This window comes from Bubalus kerabau, chromosome 16 (assembly GCF_029407905.1).
Source record: "Bubalus kerabau isolate K-KA32 ecotype Philippines breed swamp buffalo chromosome 16, PCC_UOA_SB_1v2, whole genome shotgun sequence".
NCBI classification, from domain to species: Eukaryota; Metazoa; Chordata; class Mammalia; order Artiodactyla; family Bovidae; genus Bubalus; species Bubalus kerabau.
The window spans coordinates 14,414,070-14,431,070 of record NC_073639.1 but is presented as its reverse complement, the minus strand read 5'-3'; the positions used below and the strand labels follow the sequence as shown (position 1 = coordinate 14,431,070).

The 17,001-nt window shown below is 45.0% G+C and overlaps 1 protein-coding gene across 16 annotated transcripts in view; it reads left to right on the top strand.

The window, feature by feature from the left end:
- ARHGAP10 (Rho GTPase activating protein 10) overlaps window positions 1-17,001 on the top strand; it is a 390,783-nt gene that overhangs the window by 88,768 nt on the left and 285,014 nt on the right. For all 16 annotated transcript variants that reach the window (XM_055550841.1, XM_055550840.1, XM_055550839.1 and 13 more), the window contains exons 2-3: window positions 10,186-10,281; window positions 10,355-10,416. In XM_055550841.1, coding sequence (XP_055406816.1) covers window positions 10,186-10,281; window positions 10,355-10,416 — 158 coding nt within the window. The remainder of the gene's footprint in view (window positions 1-10,185; window positions 10,282-10,354; window positions 10,417-17,001) is intronic.

Below are 17,001 nucleotides of genomic sequence, written 5' to 3'. Positions count from 1 at the left end.
ATAACCTGTGAATGTTAATTTGGGTGGCAGAAGAGACTCCGCAGTTGGGATTAAGGATCCTGAGGCGGTGAGATTATCCCGGGTTGTCATGGTGATCCCATTGTGTCTTGGTGGTCCTTAAGACAGTAAGAGGAGGAGATGTAATGACAGAAGCAGAGGTTGGAGGAATGTGATTGATGGCTGGGGGGCATGAGCCAAGGATTGTGGGCACCCTTTAGGAGCTTGAAAAAGCCTGCAAATGTATCCTCCCCTAGGGCCCCAGAAGGAATACAGCCCTGAGGAACCCATCTGGACTTCTGACCTCCAGAAATAGAAGATAGTAAGTTGGTATTGTTTAAGCCACTCACTTGGTGGTAGTTTACCTTAGAGCAGCAGCAGGAAACAAATATAGAAGTGTTAGCTGTTTAGGTGTGTGGCCAAAGTTTGAATGAATGTCGTGCTCATCTGACAGCCTGCGGTGGCAACTCCTCTCTCTGTACACACGCTCTCACCCGAGAAGACTCCCCGTGTGTGCAGAGGTGCTCAGCGTGGCTGAGGTCTGGAATGAGGCCGGGTAGGGCGGTGAGGATTGGGTGGTGGTCTCCGAAGTGTGCCTGCCCTGTGGGATTCTCTGCATTGCTCACATCATTCCCCTCTGAAGTGTTTTTCGTAATGACGTGATCGCTTTGGTCAACAGTATCTGGTTGTCTGTCATGCTGCATATTGGGTCTCTTTTTCTAGTTTTTGTTTATTTGTTTTTGGCGATGCAGGGTTTTTTGCTGCTGTGTTGGCTCTTCTCTAGTTGGCAGCAAGTGGGGGCTGCTCTCTAGTTACAGGTGTGCAGGCTTCTTATAGCAGTGGGCCCTCTTGTGGAGCGTGGGCTCTAGGGCACATGGGCTTCAGTAGTGGCAGCTCCTGGACTCGAGAGCACAGGCTCAGTCGTTGTGGCCCACAGGCTTATTTGGGCTTCCCTGGTGGCTCAGATGGTAAAGAATCTGCCTGCAGTGCGGCAGACCTGGCTTCGATCCCTGGGTGGGGAAGATCCCCTGGAGGAGGGCATGGCAACCCGCTCCAGTATTCTTGCCTGGAGAATCCCCATGGACAGAGGAGCCTGGTGGGCTACCGTCCATGCGGTCACAAAGAGTCGGACACGACTGAGCGACTAAGCACAGCACAGGCTTAGTTGCCCCGAAGTATGTGGGATCTTTCCAGATCAGGGATTGAACCCATGTCTCCTGCATCGGCGGGCAGATTGTTTACCGCTGAGCCACCAGGGAAGCCCTTCCGTATTGGGTCTCGAGCCCTGGTTTATGCATTTGTTTTGAGGCATCTGCATCTTTGTGGACTCAGCTTGTGTTCCTTTACCCCCAGCGTTTGTCAGTTCAGGCCATTCTATTACTAGTGACTTGAGGTGGGGTTTATTCTGTGATTAAGAAGAACTCGACACAAGCACTCTAACTGGGTTGGAATTGGAGAGTTAGGGCCAGGAGGGCTTTAAGGTACGAGCTGCACAGACGGTGCTGGCCCTGAGCTGCTTGAAGTAGAGCCTGTGATGTGGCCTCAGGCCAGGACTAGCCCAGTAAGGCATTTTGGGCTCGAGAGACATTTGCACCCCTTAAAAACTCTATCCAGATGAGTTGTTTTCTTTCTTTTTTGACTAATATAGAGAGGCCAGACGGCTATTCTTGTACATGGTGCTGCAGTCAGTTCTGTAAATCTGGAAAAACACGAAGGAAAATGAGAAGCCAGTCCACAGTCCTGGAGGAATTTTGTTTCACTTCCAAGTTCCTTGGATTAACATCAGCATTATTTCCTTGGCATGCATCTGACATGAAAGAAATAAAGTTCTTAGAGTCTGCACCCTGTCCTTCTCTAAATAAAACGCAGAGGAATTTGGGGACGTGTTTTGATGTGCAGAATGGGTGGTGGCATTTCCCTTGGCAGAGCCGGTGCATATTTGATAATCTAGCGATTTCAGTCTCTACATGCCGAGGAATGTGAGCTTCTAGGTGCAGTTTGTCCATTTGGAAAAAGAGTTTAGGATTTGATATGGTGAAGAATCCTGAGTTTCAAATTTCGAGAGTGAGAAAGGTACATTTATTGGCTGCTTCATTTTCCATCTCAAACCCGGAATTAGAGAGCATACCACGGTTCCTCAAGTGTGCCATTTAGTGGTTTGGTTGATGGGATGGGAAGTTGCAGAGAGATCCTGTGGTTACAACGTTATTCCCAGGGCCAGTCTTGTCACTTCAGGGGCTCTCATGTACCCAGAGGGCTACCTGGCAGTGACGTAGAACAATCTGAACAGAGAGGTTTCCCTTCCTTCCAAGTGTCCGTATGTGTCTTAATAGTTCAAAACTATTAGGTGCATAGGTGGCTATGCTGTAAGAAATAATCTTGTTTGTCAAACCATCAAGGATGAGTGGGGCAATTCCAGCCAGCGTCTGGAGGCTCTCCAAACCTGGATTTAAACTGTGGTTGGGAACTTCCTCGGTGGTCCAGTGGCTAAGACATTGCACTCCCAATGCAGGGGACTCAGGTTCGATCCCTGGTCAGGGAACTAGATCCTACATGCTACAAATAAAGTGTGGTTGGATCGCTCCATGTGGAGTTCTGCCCTTAGACTGAGTAGGTCTCAAATACAACTCCTCATCTCTCAAACTTCTTCCAACCCTGGGGAGAGTTTTAGCGCCTGTATTTTTCTCTTCCATTTGTCTGAAGATTGAAGACCTAAAAGTTCCACTCTGGGAGACTCTGGAAGCGGCAAGTTCAGTTGAAAGAGTGCAGATCCCTTTAATTCTTTTAAGTCAGCTGTGCTTTTTGTGCACACACAGGCATTGTATTGGGCTTTCCAGGTGGCTCAGTGGTAAAGAATCCACCTGCCAAGGCAGGGAGACACAAGAGATGTGAGTTTGATCCCTGGGTCGGGAAGATCCCCTGGAGAAGGAAATGGCAACCCATGCAGTATTCTTGCCTGGGAAATACCATGGACAGAGGAGCCTGGTGGGCTGTAGTCCCTGGGGTCACAAGAGTCAGACCTAACTTAGCGACTAAATAACACCACCGACAACAAAGGCTTTGTCTTATCCAGTCGTATGTGCCAGCCCTGAAGGTGTTCCTAGAGAGTAGTGCTAATTTACCATCCTTGGGAATCAGCATGCAGGAGAGGATGAGGGACATGGAAGCATATGGTATATGAATTTTCCATTTAGTTCAGTTCAGTTCAGTCACTCAGTCGTGTCCGACTCTTTGCGACCCCATGAACTGCAGCACGCCAGGCCTCCCTGTCCATCACCAACTCCCGGAGTCCACCCAAACCCACGTCCATTGTGTCGGTGATGCCATCCAACCATCTCATCCTCTGTCGTCCCCTTCTCCTCCTGCCCTCAATCTTTCCCAGCGTCAGGGTCTTTTCAAATGAATCAGCTCTCTGCATCAGGTGGCCCAAGTATTGGAGTTTCAGCTTCAACATCAGTCCCTCCCATGAACACCCAGGACTAATCTCCATTAGGATGGACTGGTTGGATCTCCTTGCAGTCCAAGGGACTCTCAAGAGTCTTCTCCAATACCACAGTTCAAAAGCATCAGTTCTTCTGCTCTCAGTTTTCTTTATAGTCCAACTCTCACATCCATACATGACCACTGGAAAAACCATAGCCTTGACAAGATGGACCTTTGTTGCCAAAGTAATGTCTCTGCTTTTTAATGTGCTGTCTAGGTTGGTCATAACTTTCCTTCCAAGGAGTAAGCGTCTTTTAATTTCATGGCTGAAATCACCATCTGCAGTGATTTTGGAGCCCCCCAAAATAAAGTCAGCCACTGTTTCCACTGTTTTCCCATCTATTTGCCATGAAAAGATGGGACCGGATGCCATTATCTTAGTTTTCTGAATGTTGAGCTTTAAGCCAACTTTTTTACTCTCCTCTTTCATTTTCATCAAGAGGCTCTTTAGTTCTTCTTCACTTTCTGCCATAAGGGTGGTGTCATCTGCATATCTGAGGTTATTGATATTTCTCCCGGCAATCTTGATTCCAGCTTGTGCTTCCTCCAGCCCAGCGTTTCTCATGATGTACTCTGCATATAAGTTAAATAAGCAGGGTGACAATATACAGCCTTGACGTGCTTCTTTTTCTATTGGGAACCAGTCTGTTGTTCCATGTCCAGTTCTAACTGTTGCTTCCTGACCTGCATACAGGTTTCTCAAGAGGCAGGTCAGGTGGTCTGGTATTCCCATCTCTTTCAGGATTTCCCACAGTTTATTATCCATTTAGTTTGAGCCATTCAAGAGAACTAGTTGAGATCTGTGTAAAGGCCCTGGGAGTCATGTCAAATCTCCCGAAAAGTCAGAACAGTGTGATGGAGAAGACATCAGTAGAAGCTTGAGAGACCAAGGAGTTGACCCTTTGCCTCCAGGACATAATATGAGCAGTCTAAAGAGGCCTGTGAGCTTGATCAAGTCACGAATCTCTCTCTCAACCTACTTAACCCATCTGTAACATAAGGTAACATCAACACTCACCCTACAGGCTGGTTATAAGAAATAAGTGAAATATTATTAGTAAGTCCATTAGCCCAGAGTAGGCACTCAACAAAGGCAGTCGCACCTAGTGGGCCCTTCATTAGCTTCCCCCAGCAGAGGAGTACTGCCAGCCATTGTAACTGAGACTGGTTGAGTTTCATGTGCTATGATAAACCTTTATCTTTGGCACAGAGCATCTTTGTACTTTTTTAATGAACTGTGTAAATGTAGTAAAGTGTCTTATGATTTTGTTATGTCTGAAAAGGCAGCAGAGATCTCTCAGAGTATAAACTACATGGGAAAGGGTGCTGTGCTTGGTCACTCAGTTGTGTCCACTCTTGGCAACGTCATGGACTGTAGCCCACCAGGCTCCTCTGTCCATGGGGATTCTCCAGGCAAGAATACTGGAGTGGGTTTCCATGCCCTCCTCCAGGGGATCTTTGCAAGCAAAGGTTCAAACCCAGGTCTTCCGCGTTGCAGGTGGATTCTTTACTGTCTGAGCCACCAGGGATTTAAAATGTACTATAGGGACTTCCCTCGTGGTCCAGTGGTTAAGAATCCATCTTCCAATGCAGGGGACATGGTCGGGGAGCTAAGACCCCACATGCCTCAGGGCAGCAGTGCCTGGGAGCCACAACTAAGACCTCATGCAGCCAAAAACAAATATTTTAAAAAATGTACTACATAACAGAAAAGGTGATAAATTTGTGATGATTAAATGGAACTGGAGTTTAGAGTGGTGAAATTTTTAAGCAATAAGAAGTTTTTTAAATGAACTCTTAATAACACTAGAAAGAAGTCAGTGGAGGGGAAAAATGATTATATTCTAAAATAAAAATAGATGTAACTATAATACCTAGCACAGAGGTAAGAGAGAAAAGTATGGTATTTACATAGGAAGAAATGTATCATATTAGCTGTGCAAATATGATTCAGTTCAATTCTGCTGTTATAAATAGTTTCAACTAATGAGATTAGGAATTGAAATAAATGTTGAGAAATGGATGCATTTAAATTATAGCTTTCTGGAGAGTATCTTGCCCTGACATTAGGAAAGCATGATTCTTGAAGTATTTTTTGACATGGTAGTTTTGGATAAAATAAAGGAAGAGACTCCAGAGGGGAAAAATAGATTTTATACCAGCATTTATGGTTCTGTGGGCTTCTCTGGTGGCTCAGATGGTCAAGAATCTGCCTGCAATCCAGGAGACCGGGTTCAATCCCTGGGTGGGGAAGATATCCTGGAGAAGGGAATGGCAACCCACTCAACTGTTCTTGCCTGGAGAATTCTTTGGACAGAGGAGCCTGGCAGGCTAGAGTCCATGGGGTCATAAAGAGCCTCTGACACGAGCGAGTGACTAACATGGTTCTATATGTATAATATAAACATTTATATGTTGTTTATATATGGCATATATAAATAAGTACATAGAGATTTACATAGATAAACACACAAATGGAACCAATTACATGCCCCTGTTGAGAACTGGCAAACATTAGCAAAATGGAATACGATAAAGTTATTAAAAATGATAATAAGCCCACACACTCACTATTTGGAAATAGCTGCATGAACTAAAAAGCAAAAACTGTGTGGTCCCTGTTTCAAGGATAGAGGGAAGCACAAGGGTGCCAGATAAGCTGAGGCGGGAGAGGAGAGAACCCCGAGGAAATACTGACTAAATGGGGCAGTTTCAGGTGAGCAGCGCTGTGAAGGTCACGCACTGTGGAACAGAGCGGGGCATAGGGCACAGGGGCGATGATTTTGGGGAGGGTGGTGCGAGGGGCAGGTTTCTGCGAAGGAGCCAGCCAGACGGGGGTGAGGGCGGGGAAGGAGCCCTTCCAGGATGGGACAGCACTTTGAAGCCTGGTAGTCTGGAGTGATTTGGCTTGTGTAAACCAAGAACAGGCTGGCATGACCAATCCTAGGGAATAATCGTATGTTTGCCTGGATTAACTCTGGAGTGGCCTTGATAGTCAGGGTTTATATTTTCTTTAGAAGATATATACCTTTATTATTTTATTTATCATGCCCCTTGGCATGTGGCATATTAGTTCCCTGACCAGGGATCAAACCCGTGTGCCCCCCTGCCGTTGGAGTGCAGAGCTTAACCACTGGACTACCAGGGAAGTCCCTAGGCTTTACATTTTTATGATTTAAATACTTTTATTGTTTAGTTGTGAAATTTTGGTGGAAATACAGAAATATGGGAACCAGGTATATGCTTTAAAGAGAATGAGAAAGCAAATATCCGCAGACTCACCACTAGGTTATGAACTAAAATGACCTTTGACTCCCCTTGTAGCCGTCTGTTGCGTCCTCTGCCCTTGTCCCAGGTGGTGAAGATCGTGTGACTTTTGAGAGAATAATTCACGTACCATTCTTAGTTGTTCTGTAATTTTGTGACCTGTGTATGCAACGTAAACATAGGGTTTAGTGGAGCTTGCTTTGAACTTCATGTGAAACAGCCATACTGTGTGGATTCTTTCGGGACTTCCTTCCTTCTCTCCACATTGTGAGGTTAATCTGTGTTGATGCGTGAATGTATGTTGTAGAAAGTACACATCTGTAAGTGCACGTGTGCTGAAGTTTATCTTAGGAATTTGCCTGGAAGGACAGTTTTAGGTTCTAGGTTCTTATCGAACTTATTAGATAATGCCAGAGTACTTGAAAGGTGATTGTATCAATTTTTGGGCTTCCCAGGTGGCTCAGTGATAAAGCATCTGCCTGCCAAACAGGAGATGCGTGTTCTGTCCCAGGGTCAGGAAGATCCCCTGGAGAAGGAAATGGCAACCCACTCCAGTATCCTTGCCTGGGAAATCCCATGGACAGAGGAGCCTGGCGGGCTGCAGTCCTTGGGGTCACAAAGAGTCGGATAGGACTTGGCGACTAAATCACCACCAGCACGTACCCATTCTTACCCTTGCTGGCAGTAAGTGAAAATTTTTGTTGCTCCACATACACCAACTCTTGAGGTTGCCAGACTTACTGATTTTTGCCAATCCGATGAGTGTACTGAGGTATGTTGAGGTTTTCTTTTCACTTTTATAATCACTAATGAGTTTGAGCACCTTTTCATGTGGTTTTGGGCCATTTGGATTTCCTTCATTTTGTTTTGCAAAGAGCCTATTCAAATGTTTTGCCCAATTTTTTATGGGACTTTCTGCCTTACCTCAGTGATTCATAGCTGCTGTTTGTACCTTTGCGGTGTGTGCTTTTTCTTTACTCTTTAATGTCTTTAAAATTTTAATACAGTCAAATTTCATTAACCTTTCTATATTAGTCTATTTATTACTTAGTAACAAATCACCCCGTGTCTAGTGGCCTAAGCAGCAGTCTTTATTTCAGTTTGGACTCTGCCCATTGGGCAGTGTGATCTCATCTGGGCTGCCTCCTTTAAGGTGGGAAGCTCTGCTTCTATGGGTGGGATGTCTGACCGATGGGGCAGTAAGTGGGGGGCCTGGGCCACACATCTGTTACCATTCAGGAGGCTAGCTGGGGCTTGATCACATGGCGGTCAGAAGCTTTCAGTGGAGTGGAGCAGGGCTGCGCGAAGTTCTGAAGCTGGAGGCTCCAAATTAGCAGTGTCACTTCCATCACGTTCTGTTGGCCACAAGACCAGCCCAGATTCAGGGGGTGGGGTAAAACTCCCTATTGCCAAAGGAACTGAAGAGTCCCATTGAAAAGAGAAGCCTCCTACAAAGGAGGGGTGGAGAAGGAGACATGCTTGCACCCATCATGTTTTACATGATGGTTGTGCTTTTGTCCTGTACTCCAGGGGTAAGAAATTACGATCCTGTGTCACCTTCTAAAACGTTTCTGGTTTAGCTTTGGAAGAATGAGGTTTCCAAATCCGTCATAGCGGACGTTGTTGATAATGAGGGAAGCTATGCATATCAGGGCAGGGGTTCTAGGGAAAACCTTTCTACCTTCTCCACAATCTGCTGTGAACCTGAAACCACCCTAAAATAGAATCTGTTAAGAAAAAATTAAGAGGTCTTCCCTGGTGGTCCGGTGGTTAAGAATCCACCTGCCAATGCAGGGGACGTGGGTTCCGTCCCTGGTCTGAGAAGATTCCACATGCCAAGGGGCACCTAAGCCCGTGAGCCACAGCTAGAGAAAGGCCATGTGCCACAGTGAAGACTCAGCGCCGCCAGAAAAAAAATAAACAGCCAGACCATGAGAGCAGCTGGGAGAACTGGGGAGAGTTCTTAGGAAGTTTAAGAAGTGAGAAGCAGCAGCTTGTCAAGGAGGGCATTGGGGAACCATCGTGCTTAATGAGTGGAGGTAAAGAGTTGGTTAAAAAGTTTTTTTTCCTAGTGCAAAAATAAGAATTTTTTTCTTTCACTCCTTGCTTGTTAGCTGTAATACAGTGACTAAAAAAGAGAAGCTTTTTGCTGCTACCATCTTACACCGTCTTATTAAAAACAGCCCTCAGTGTTCACGTCCAGTGCTTCGATTTCTTGTCCGTATTTGTTTTTTGTGTAAGCGCTCTGATCAACAGTTACGGACTGGTGTTTTGCTTTTTCAACTTTTCTGTTTGCTTGACAGGAAGTTTTACCTTAACCCAATCTGTCAGTATTCATTGTAGTGAGCCAGGAGCCGTACAGGGTTCAGGCATCAGGGAGCAGCAGCTTTTAAAGTGCTTTAGAAACAGGATTGTACCCTGGCAGGGGCATGGGTTTTGTACAAACGACTTTGGAAGCACTCAAACCTTTGCTGTTGTAGTAGCTGTGTGACTTAGTGCTAACATCTCCATGGTAAAATGGGGATAACCTTTATTTCTCTCTTTAGAGCATTGAGAGAGGTTTAAAGAAATATGTATCCTGTAGTATCGTGTGTGGCCTGTAACATAACTGTTGAAAGTAAGTGAAAGTGAAGTTGCTCAGTCGTGTCCGACTCTTTGCGACCCCATGGACTATAGCCCTCCAGGCTCCTCCGTCCATGGGATTCTCCAGGCAAGAATACTGGAGTGGGTTGCCATTTCCTTCTCCAGGGGATCTTCCCGACCCAGGGATTGAACCCAGGTCTCCCGCATTGCAGGCAGACTCTTTAACCTCTGAGCCAAACTGTTAGCCTGTTACAGAAGAATTTTCTACTATTTTCAATGAATCACCAGTTTAAAAAGAAAAAATAGATGAGGCCCTAGAGGTCTTTGGAGAATGAATTCTTTCTGCCATTTAAGCTTGGCCTTTGGCTTACCTGGCTGCTGCTGTTTGCTTTGAAAGCTCTTTGAATCCTCTGGGTTTCTCCAGCCAGAGCTGGAGCATCGGTTCAGGGCATCTGGTGGGCTGACTGGGCTTTGACATGTCTGTATTTGAAATCTTGGCGCCTAGTTGGATATCCCCAAGCCTCGGGAGGTGCTCTCAGGTGTAGTGTGCCCCTAATGACGGCTGGAAGTTGACTTGGCCCACGGTCTGACCTGAGTGAGTAGAGAACGGGAGAGTGCTTTTGGGAGCAATATAAATATTTCTCCAGCAACTGCTCCATCCTAGAACATAGCAGACAAACTCCCAGGGAGTGCCCAAGTGGGATGCCGGGCCCCTTGGCTGAGGAGCTGGGTTGTGTCTCGTCACAGCTTATGTGGAGGACAGCTCCACAGCTCTGCCATCTGAGGAGGAATCAGTTCATGCTAAACTTTGACTGGAAGCAAGAACGCCCGTGGTCACTCCATCTGTCTTTCCAGGTCTCTCGGCAGCCCAGCGGAAGTTTGCGCACTCCCTAAGAGACTTCAAATTTGAGTTTATCGGTGATGCAGAGACTGACGATGAACGCTGCATAGGTACGTCAAGACGAGGTTTTCGTTGGCTTTCCTTTGCTTTGGCCACAAAATAATGATGCATTTCTCCTTACAGATGCTTCCTTGCGTGAATTTTCTAATTTTTTGAAGAATCTGGAAGAGCAGAGGGAGATCATGGTGAGTGGTGGGGTGTTCATGAACACATCCGTCTTTAGATGGGGGGAAATCTGGGTGTAGAAGCTGGCTCTGGTGGAGGTTTTGGTGCATTTATCTGTGGATGAGTAGAACCTGGTAATGGAAAGAAGCCTGGGTGAGGTTTAGAGAGCCTGGATTTCTAGTACCCCAGTGGTGCCACTCATGGGGATATCTTGGACAAATTTCTGAACCTCTTGACCAACGCTCTGTGTCTTCATCTGTAAAAAGGTGCTTTGAACTGTATCAACACTTCCTAGATTTTTCTTAGCCCTGGAGCAGTTGCATTGAAATCAAGTCTCATGAAGAATCATCTTAACATATCAAGAAGACAAAAGCAGGAAACTTATGGAAGGACTTCCCTGGCGGTTTGGTGGTTAAGAATCCATCTGCTAATGCAGGACACCGTGGCTTTGATCCCTGGTCTGGGAACTAAGATCCTACGTGTCTCGGGGCATCTAAGCCTTTGAGCTGCAACTGCTGAGCCCACGCCACAACTCCTGAGCTTGCATACCCTAGACCCTGCGTGCTGCAACAAGAGAAACCACTGCAGTGAGAAACCCACATGCTGCAACTAGAGAGTGGCCCCTCCTTACGCCAGCTAGAGAAAGCTCATGTGCAGCAACAGAGAGCCAGTACAGCCAAAAATGTCTTTTCTTAAAAAAAACAACAAAAACAACAGCAGCTTATGGAGAGGCAGGGGGATAGCAGGCCAGTGTTGGAACTTGCCTCATTCGGTGGGTTTCTAGGCTGTGTGCAGAGGAAGAGAACTTGAGCCTGCGAGACTTTAAAGTCCCACTTTGCCTTGAAATACACTGTCCCAACAGGAGCAGTAATAGCTCCCCTCCGTGGAGTGCTCTCCACGTGCCCAGTGCTGTGCTGAGCGCATTGTGTGCATGATCTTACTTCACGTGAGTTCTGAGGGCGTTGAATAGTATTTACCAACATTTCTTAAACACTTGCATTTGTCTCCTGACATTCATTCACTCAGCAGAGATTTACAGCAGAATCCCCACTGGATTTTGATACACTATACTGTCACCAGTTTTTTCAGGCCTTAAAAAAAAGACAGTCTATTTTTTCTGTGTTCTTGAGAATGAGTACTTCCTAGAATTATGTTAAAGGGTAAGCATATAAGCTGGAGGAGGAAGTGGCAACCCACTGCAGTATTCTTGCCTGGAGAATCCCATGGACGGAGGAGCCTGGCAGGCTGCAGTCCTGGGGGTTGCAGAGTCAGATGGGACTGAGTGACTGGGCACGCACACGTCAGTGTATGAGTGAGTTCAGCTGTGGTGGTAATACTCCTGAACATGACAGCTAAGAGAATTGACCTTTACCCTGTGCCTGGTACTGGTCTAGGCTGTATACCTGTTACTCAGTCCTTTGATTCTCATATCAGCCTTGTGATATAGACCCTGTGATTGCCCCCTGATTCACAGATGAGGAAGCAGGTGCGGCACCTTGCCCAGGATCACGTGGCGGCTGAGGGCTGGAGTCAGGTCAGGGTAGAACCAGACACTCTGAACTGCCTGCCAGCTTCCTAGATGTTGCTGTCACCAGGCCAATTGCTGGTCAGGATTTTTAGCTGGTAGGATTGTAGTAGGAAAAGGAGGAGCAAAAAAAAAAAAGAAAAGGAGGAGCAAAGCGCTGATTGTTTTTACCCCAAGTTGTACAACCAAATGTTGTTTATTTTTAAAACCTATTTTTATTAAAATTTTTTATTGGTGTATAGTTAATTTACAATATGGTATTAATTTCAAGTGTACACCAAAGCCAATCAGTTATACATACACAAATATATCTACTCTTTTTAAGATTCTTCTCCCATATAGGCCATTACAGAGTATTGAGTAGAGTTTTCGGTGCTTGCTATATGGGAGGTCCTTATTAATCTATTTCATATACAGTAGAAAGCACTAATTTTTTACTTAAAATAACACCCATGGCCTCTAAAGGCTTTAATGTAATTCCCACTGCACCCTGAATTCCGAGATGATTTGTGTCTGTTGTAAATACTGAAGCGGGCACGAGAAGGTACTGTGTTTGCACTGGGTTCTTTTCTGGCACAAACTGACATATTCAGCTATTATTAATATGCCCCTGTAGTCACTGATTTTTCAGCTCTTTAGAACAGTCTAAATGTCAGAGTGGATAAAAGTAGTGCCATGAAATCACCCTGTTAGGGCATGAAGTGGGTGTGGGCGTGTGGGTGGGGAAAGTGCATTCTTAGTTAACGTTAATAGTATCAGTTTTTTGTTCTCAACCCTCTTTGACCTTTAGTCCTATTTTCCTGGGATCCTGAGCATTCTGCATACGTGTTTGTTCTGCTTTTATGCTTCAGGTACTGTTGAGAGTCTGAGCACACAGAGGCAAACCAAGCCAAGTCCCTGCCCTCAGGAAGGTTACATTTTGGAAAGGAGAGGTGATAGACAAACTTATTGTCAAGTAGCAATAAGTGCTACAAAATAAAATTGAGGGAATTCCCTGGCAGTCCAGTGTTTAGGACTCTGTGCTCACTGCTGAGGGCCTGGGTTCAATTCCTGGTCTGGGAACTAAGAGCCCACAAGCCACCTGATGAGGCAAAAAAAAAAAAAAGAAAAGAAAAACAAAATTGAGAAGGGCAAGGAGCCAGGGAGCAGGTCGGGGCACCATTACCTCTAGAGTGGCGTGGGAGGGAAGTCTTTGCAGTGGAGAACTATGACAGCATCTTGGTACCTGGGGGAGGAGAACTTTAGGCAGAACGGTGCTGGAGTTTACCTCTACAGAAACACAGGGTGATATTCTGTAGCTGGTGCTCTGTATTCGTGGAGTTTGCCTTTGCAGATCAAAAATATTTGAAAAAACATTCCGGCAAGTTCCAAAAAGTAAAACTTGCATTTTCTACATGCTGAAACTCTTTGTCTACCATATACATTGTAGTCATAGCTATTTACATAGCATTTTCATTAGGCCTTATTGTGCTTTTCAGATATTGTGTTTTTATTGCATGTTTGTGGCGACCTTAAGTTAAGCAAGTCTTTAGGTCCCATCTTCCCAATGACATTTGCTCCCTTTTTGACTCGGTCACATTTTGATGGTTCTTGTTAAAGTTCAAACTTTTTCATTGTTAATACATTTGTTGTGGCGGTCTGTGATCAGTGATCTTTGATGGCACTACGGCAAAGAGATCACGACTCACTGAAGGCTCAGATGATGGTTAGCATTTTATAGCAGTAAGATATTTCTAAATTAAGGTATGTACATTGCTTTTTAAAGATATAATGCTATTGCACACTCAGTGAACTGGTGGCTCAGATGGTAAAGAATCTGCTTACAATGTGGATGACAGGTTTGATCCCTGGGTTGGGAAGATTCCTGGAGAAGGAAATGGCAACCTGCCCAAGTGTTCTTGCCTGGAGAATCCCATGGATAGAGGAGCCTGGGGGGCTACAGTCCATGGGGTCACAAAGAGTTGTACATGACTGAGCAACTAACACTTTTACTTCACATTAAAAACATAGCTGTGTATACTGGGAAATCACAAAATATGTGTGGCTTGCTTTATTGCAACATTTGCTTTATTACAGTTATCTGGAATTGAGCCTGCAATTCCAGTCTTCTAAAATTGAACCTCTAACGTCTGTCTGCTTGTATTATGTATTGCAAGTCATCTAGAGATGATTTCAAGTATATAGGAGGATATGTATAGGTTATATGCAAATATTATGCCATTTTTATGTAAGGGACTTCAGCATCATTGGATTTTGGTGTCCATGGCCATCCTTGAACAGTCCTCACTGGATTCTGAGGGACAACTGTATCTCTGGTTTCTGTGCCTTGAGATGAATTGGCTGGACTGTGGTCTTAGCTCCAGGCTGTCTGATAAAGAAAGTGTGGTTCTCAGAGCTGTTGGGAAGCTGACCTGTTGATTGAATCTTCAGCGGTGCCGGGGGTTGCTTGGGCCTCTGTCTCAGGCAGAATGAGGGTGACAGGGCTGGGTTTCCAGTGCAGGGTAGAAGTAAGAATGAGATGGTGTCTGTATAAGGCCATGAATCTCAGAAAGGAATGGGACAGCATGTCACAACCCATGTGTGGGGATAGCAGCTCCCAGACGGCAAGAAACGAACCACAGCCAGGAAGCAGTGGAGGGCGGCTGCCACCGGCCACGGGGTGCAGCGGGCACCTAGTGCTTCCTTAAAGTTAGTATCTAAACTGTTTAGTCTGGAAAATTGTGAGCATGTGCAGACGGAGAACTAGAATTAAACTACACATCCTCAGTGTTTGCCTTCAGTGGGCACAGCCACACAGCCAGGCCTGTTTCTCCTGAACTCCTCACCACCCCACCCCAGTATTTTGACCGAGAGTCCAGTATTATATTGTTTTATCATAACTCTCAAAGATAATACTCTTTTGAACCACAATATCCTTGGTCAAAGATGGGCTCGATAAAGGACAGAAATGGTATGGACATGACAGAAGGAGAAGATAAGAAGCAGTGGCAGGAATACACAGAAGAACTGTACAAAAAAGATCTTCACAACCCAGATAATCACGATGGTGTGATCACGCACCTAGAGCCAGACATCCTGGAATGTGAAGTCAAGTAGGCCTTAGGAAGCATCACTATGAACAAAGCTAGTGGAGGTGATGGAATTCCAGTTGAGCTATTTCAAATCCTGAAAGATGATGCTGTGAAAGTGCTGCACTCAATATGCCAGCAAATTTGGAAAACTCAGCAGTGGCCACAGGACTGGAAGAGGTCAGTTTTCATTCCAGTCCCAAAGAAAGGCAATGCCAAAGAATGCTCAAACTACCGCACAATTGTACTCATCTCACACGCTAGTAAAGTGATGCTCAGAATTCTCCAAGCCAGGCTTCAGCAATACTTGAACCGTGAACTTCCAGATGTTCAAGCTGGTTTTAGAAAAGGCAGAGGAACGAGAGATCAAATTGCCAACATCCGCTGGATCATGGAAAGACCAAGAGAGTTCCAGAAAAACATCTATTTCTGCTTTATTGACTATGCCAAAGCCTTTGACTGTGTGGATCACGATAAACTGGAAAATTCTGAAAGAGATGGGAATACCAGACCACCTGACCTGACTCTTGAGAAACCTGTATGTAGGTCAGGAAGCAACAGTTAGAACTGGACATGGAACAAGAGACTGGTTCCAAATAGGAAAAGGAGTACGTCAAGGCTGTATATTGTCACCCTGCTTATTTAACTTCTATGCAGAGTACATCATGAGAAATGCTGGGCTGGAAGAAGCACAAGCTGGAATCAAGATTGCCGAGAGAAATATCAATAACCTCAGATATGCAGATGACACCACCCTTAGGCAGAAAGTGAAGAAGAACTAAAGAGCCTCTTGATGAAAGTGAAAGTGGAGAGTGAAAAAGTTGGCTTAAAGCTCAACATTCAGAAAACTAAGATCATGTCATCCAGTCCCATCACTTCATGGCAAATAGATGGGGAAATAGTGGAAATAGTGGCTGACTTTATTTTTGGGGGCTCCAAAATCACTGCAGCTGGTGATTGCAGCCATGAAATTAAAAGACGCTTGCTCTTTGGAAGGAAAGTTATGACCAACCTAGACAGCATATTAAAAAGCAGAGACATTACTTTGCCAAGAAAGGTCCGTCTAGTCTAGTCTATGGTTTTTCCAGTTGCATGTATGGATGTGAGAGTTGAACTATAAAGAAAGCTGAGTGCCAAAGAACTGATGCTTTTGAACTGTGGTGCTGGAGAAGACTCTTGAGAGTCCCTTGGACTGCAAGGAGATCCAACCAGTCCATCCTAAAGGAGATTAGTCCTGGGTGTTCATTGGAAGGATTGATGTTGAAGCTGAAACTCCAATACTTTGGCTACCTGATGCAAAGAACTGACTCATTTGAAAAGACCCTGGTGCTGGGAAAGATTGAGGGCAGGAGGAGAAGGGGATGACAGAGGATGAGATGGCTGGATGGCATCACCGACTCAATGGACATGGATTTGGGTGGACTCCGGGAGTTGGTGGTGGACAGGGAGGCCTGGCGTGCTGCGATTCATGGGGTCACAAAGAGTCGGACACGAATGAGCGACTGAACTGAACTGAATCCTTATCACACCTAAAAATAAATAGTAGTTCCTTGAGAGTACAAAGAATTAGGCCATATTCATTTTTCCCCCTGATATTCATTTACATTTTGTCTCTCCTATTACCTCCTTCCCATAACAGTTGGATTTGTTGGAATCTGGATCCAAAGACACTGTATTTTATTGATAAATTTCTAAGTGCCATTTAATATATAGATTTTTCTTCCCCTCTTTCCCTCTTGATTGGAATTCCTGATATTGTTCCATTTGTTAATAGCACTATTACCTGAGCTATCAGTGAGTTATAATAATAAAATGAATGAATGTTAAAAAAAATGGCATTTAACCCATGTTGACATTATTTGGTGTTTCTGTCTAATCTTTATAGTCCGTGATTACTTGTTTTTTTAACCATGAAAATTGCATGGCATCATTATGGCTACTTTCGTTACATAACCTTTGATTGTTTAGTCAACAAAAAAACTTGGATGCTTTACCAGACTCCAGCCTGAAAC